Source organism: Oryza brachyantha, chromosome 7 (assembly GCF_000231095.2).
Source record: "Oryza brachyantha chromosome 7, ObraRS2, whole genome shotgun sequence".
Taxonomy (NCBI): domain Eukaryota; kingdom Viridiplantae; phylum Streptophyta; class Magnoliopsida; order Poales; family Poaceae; genus Oryza; species Oryza brachyantha.
In genome coordinates this window covers 7838018-7842831 of record NC_023169.2, presented here as the reverse complement: position 1 = coordinate 7842831, position 4814 = coordinate 7838018, and the positions used below count along the sequence as shown (strand labels likewise).

General features: G+C 44.2%; 1 protein-coding gene across 1 annotated transcript; it reads left to right on the top strand.

Moving 5' to 3' along the window:
- The first annotated feature begins 472 nt into the window (after positions 1 to 472).
- On the top strand, positions 473 to 2025 carry LOC102722923 (acyl transferase 1-like). Its single transcript, XM_040526483.1, has 2 exons — positions 473 to 931; positions 1084 to 2025. The coding sequence occupies exons 1-2, from the start codon at positions 473 to 475 to the stop codon at positions 2023 to 2025; spliced, it is 1401 nt and encodes a 466-aa protein (XP_040382417.1).
- Positions 2026 to 4814: the final 2789 nt, after the last annotated feature.

The window sequence follows — 4814 nt, the reverse complement described above, 5'->3', positions numbered from 1 at the left end:
AGATGGCCAATTATACCATATTTGAAAAAGTATAAGTAGGTATAGAAAATCTACACTTAAAAATTTGGTACTTAAATTACAAAATTAGAATTACCAGAATTTATACTACAAAATATAATACCTAGCTCCTAGTAAAGAATCAAGAATGATAAAACTGCTTTTTTGAGAAGTTTGACGGAGTCTGAGAGTCCTCCAAGGCTGCTGCTAGCTTCTAAGTTGTTCCAATCCTTATCATTACCGAAAAAAAAAAAAAGCAACAAGACACACACATTACCATCCATTTCAGGCGTTCCCATGCGTGCAAATTAAGTTGGCAGAAACACGCACACTATCTCACTATATATACAAGCTCAAGTTTGGGCGTCCTACTCCATCCACTGCCACTGATCAAGCAAAGAAGCCAACCGTTACAGGTAAACCTAGCTAGTTGTAACCTTCGATCGATCCACCAGTAATACTACGTCGTGTAACCATGGTGACTTTCACGGCACGCCGGAGCGAGCCGGAGCTAGTGGCGCCGGCGAGGCCGACGCCACGCGAGACCAAGGCGCTCTCCGACCTCGACGACCAGTGGACGCTGCGCTACTACGAGACCGTCGTCGGGTTCTTCCGCGTGAGCCCCAGGATGGCCGGCGGCCTGTCGTGGGCCGGCGGCAACAACGTCGCCGCGATGGTGATCAGGGCGGCCGTCGCCGAGGCGCTCGTATACTACTACCCTGTGGCCGGTCGCCTGCGGGCTCTCCGCCCCGGCGGGAACAAGCTGGCCGTGGACTGCACCGCGGAAGGGGTGGTGTTCGTCGAGGCCACCGCCGACGTGCGGCTGGACGAGCTCGGCCAGCCGCTGCTGCCGCCTTATCCATGCGTGGAGGAGTTCCTCGGTGATGCCGGCGACACTAGGGCTATTCTAGACAAGCCTCTGCTCTTCCTGCAGGTATATATATATATACTTCCCATTTTGATTTATAATCGTCTGCTCTGCTCACATATTTCCAATTCAATCAGAACTAATTAATGCATTCGCTATTGTATAAGGCTTTTTTTTACCATACTTGAAAGTATCTTTAGTATCAAAAATTAATGTAGGTAACACAGCTGAAATGCGGCGGGTTTGTGATCGGTCTCCACATGTGCCACTGCATTTTTGACGCCTTCGGACTGCTCCAGTTCATCAAGACTATTGCCGGTTTCGCCGGCGGTGAGCCCGTCCCGTCCACCATGCCCGTGTGGGGAAGAGACCATCAGCTCTTCACAGCGCGGACGCCACCATCCGTCGCCCATGTCTACCCGGCGTACAAGCCGATCCTTGACGGCCTGGACCGCACAGGCGACGACGTGATGCTGACAACTCCGCCGGAGAGCATGGTGATGAGGTACTTCAGGTTTGGGCCGGAGGAAATCTCGCTTCTCCGGGGCCTCATCCCGCCGCACCTCGTCAGATCCACCACGTCCTTCGAGCTGCTCACCGCCGTGATGTGGCGGTGCCGCACGGTGGCGCTCGGCTACGAGCCCCACCACCGGGTGCGCCTCACGTTCACCCTGAATCTGCGCGGGAGATTGAGCAGCCGCGACGGGGCTGGCGGCGCCGCCGTCCAGCGGGGTTACTACGGGAACGCCCATTTCTCCCCCATGGCGGTGGCCACCGTCGGCGAGCTCACCCGGCGGCCCCTCGCGGACACGGTGGAGCTCATGTCCCGCGCCAAGGGCAGCACCACTAGCGAGTGCATGGCGTCCATGGTCGATCTGCTCGCGTCGTGGCGGGAGCAGCCTGCGTTCCCCGTGGACAGAACCTACGAGGTCTCCGATACAAAGTGGGCCGCCGGCGGCGGCGCGTTGCGGTGTGGGGTGGCGGAGATGGTCGGCGGCGGCACGCCTTTCGCGGGAGATCTCACCTCGAAGCTGATAAGCTATCACATGCAGTGCAAGGACGAAAACGGCGAGGACATGACCGTGGTGTCGATGTTATTGCCGGAGCCGGCGATGGAGAGGTTCACCAAGGAGATGTCGTTTTGGTTGAAGAGCTATTAATTAAGGGATATGTGGGTATAGAGTGTGTTGTTTTATGTTGGAGTATTATATATGGGAGAATTAAACTTTGCTTTCAATAAGTGGATGAAGATAAGTTGGCTTCTGCATACTTTCGTAAGTAGGAGAAAGGTTGTGTACTCTTATAGAAATAATCATATGTGTCCATATAAGACCTCCATGTTGTTGATGATGTGTTACTAATAAATAAACAAGCTAAGCTAGGTCCTTCATTTTCGGATATATATGCTGCAATAATTTTGATGAAAATTATCTTAAACATAAAATCTGTACACATCTTGACTTGGATCGACCAGCCCCACGCAAGGATGTTAGGGCTTGTTTGATAGGGATCCTGATTCTGAGATTCAATGTTTCCGATTTTGATTCTTTATGAATCATATTTAGGACAGAATCAAAATGAGTTTGATTAGAAACAATAATCTTGGATTCTAATATGAGTTTTCAAAAAAATTATCATTATCATCCCTCGCATAGCAAGATAGTTGAATTTTTATATATTTATTCACGTGGCCTAGCTAATATAAACTTCAATAATTATTATTAGTAGACATTACTATGTGCAAACTTTTGTACATTTACAATTTTCGGAAAAGAGTATCCGGATAAGGTTAAACCACATAAAAATGCATTACATTTGCATGACATAACATATCTATTATATTAGATTGGTCCGCTCATAAATGAAGTTACTCAAAAAATAAATCATTATTATATTCTTACAAAAATATGGTAAAGACAGTGATATGAGCAGGGTTGCTTAAACCGTGGGAAGGTCTCCTAACACCCGCCAGTGGACGTGCAGTTATTGCGCGCTAACCGTGAAAACCGTAGAACCGACGCAAATTTGAATTTGAAATTTTGAGTTTAAATTACACGGTTATGGTAGCTTCTCGGTCAAAACCGTGCCATAAACTGTCAAAACGATGCCACCCCCAACAAAGCTAGTGGAGTTAAAAAATAATTAACAGATACGAGTCTTTACTATGATACTCTATTGTTAATGCCAAAATTTAGTGAAATTTCTTTATGGATTATGATAAGGAAAGGTGCAATCACCTATGGAAATTTTGTCCGAAAGAGTTCGAATTCAACAAGGAATCGTGACGACCAAGGCATGGTAGCAATATTTCATCTATTAACTAGATTTAGTTTAGTGTTTTAAGAGAGGTAGAGGCCGATCAAGACTCATTATTTCATTTAAGGAATGTGTTGTATTTATTAGGAATTAGAGATAGAGTCTACATATGATTTGTTATTTCCTTTTATCTATTAGGAATCGTGTGTCGTATCCGACATGGACTACTATCCACCCGAGAGTATAAATATGTGTGCCCAGGATTATTGTAAGTCTACATCTCAATACATAGATCAATTACTCTAAGTGCATTGCCACCCTCCTCACCGAGGTTTCATCACCAGCGGAACTTGGCACCTGACGCAGGGCCGCATCGTCTCGATCTTAGGCAGAGGGGAAAGTCTTACGTTCCGCCGGCCACGGTAATCATATTGGCTATATTAGAACTGTCTCGGTTCGATCCGATCTTCTGATCTACTTGTACAATTGCTAGTTATTCTATCAGCTTATGTTACTTTCGTATCTTGAGTTGATCTGGTCAACCACTTTGAGTACTTTATGTTGATTTGACATTTGCTGCTTGACATATTTAATCTCGTACTATCTCAGGTCAATCCAATCTATTAGGTTGTATTTATCAAATAGTTTATATCATGTTGATGTATATTGCTCATTGTTTTATCGGAGTACTAGCCGATAAGTTATCGGTCAACAGTTCATTGGCTTGATGGCGATCTAGATCTATTTAGTATCTAGCCTAACATTGCTAGGCGTAGTCCTGAACTGTCTCGGTTTGATCCGATCTTATAAGATTATTCCTAGTAAGCTAGGCTAGATATTTTATAGATCTTGATTTATCGTTAGTCATTTATAGCCGATGATCTTTGTTGATCTACATGCTCATTATATTTATATCAATAGAGTAGTCGATTGCCTTACTGTATTATGTTCACACCAATCGGCTTTATTTATTTAGATTGGTAGTTATTATGTTGCATCGGCTTATGAGGATTCCATGCTAGTTGGCTTTGGCTGATCGTAACACATAATTCATTGTTTATTTAATTATCCAAGTATATATGTAGCAGATTCTCGGCTAATCCAAGCTTTCAATAGCCGATTGTTCAGCCTATCAGCTAGATTCTTCTACAACAACGTCCGATCGTCTGAGTTATTTGTTACCTATCGGCTCGATAATCGATCGGCTTATTTTACTATTTATCTTGTCAGTTGCAAGATCAAACTGACTCGCACTCCTGTGCATTATATGAATTTAGGTCTTGCACTAGAACGTTCTAAGAAGTGACTCCTAGGCCTTCGTGTGTGACACGTCATCGAGTCCACTTTTAACGTCAACAACTGTGGAGTTGAAATTTAACTGTTAAGAACATGAAAGGAATGTGTGTGTTTACTGGTTGAGGAGTTAAAAATAAACTGATGACCCCTACAGGTTTTAGTCCCTATGAAGGTTTGCGGAGTTAAAAATTAAGTAATAAATACGTCAAAGGAATGTGTTCGTTTACTGGTTTATTTATAGCTATTCGATGTGTAGTTAAAATTTAACTATCATTCAAAATGTCTGCGTGAGATTGCTACCTTGGAAAATGACCTAGTTATTGCGATGTTGTACTTGTTGAGTTAAAAAAAAACTTGCTGATGGTCATGACAAAAATACTTTCGTCCATGCTTAACA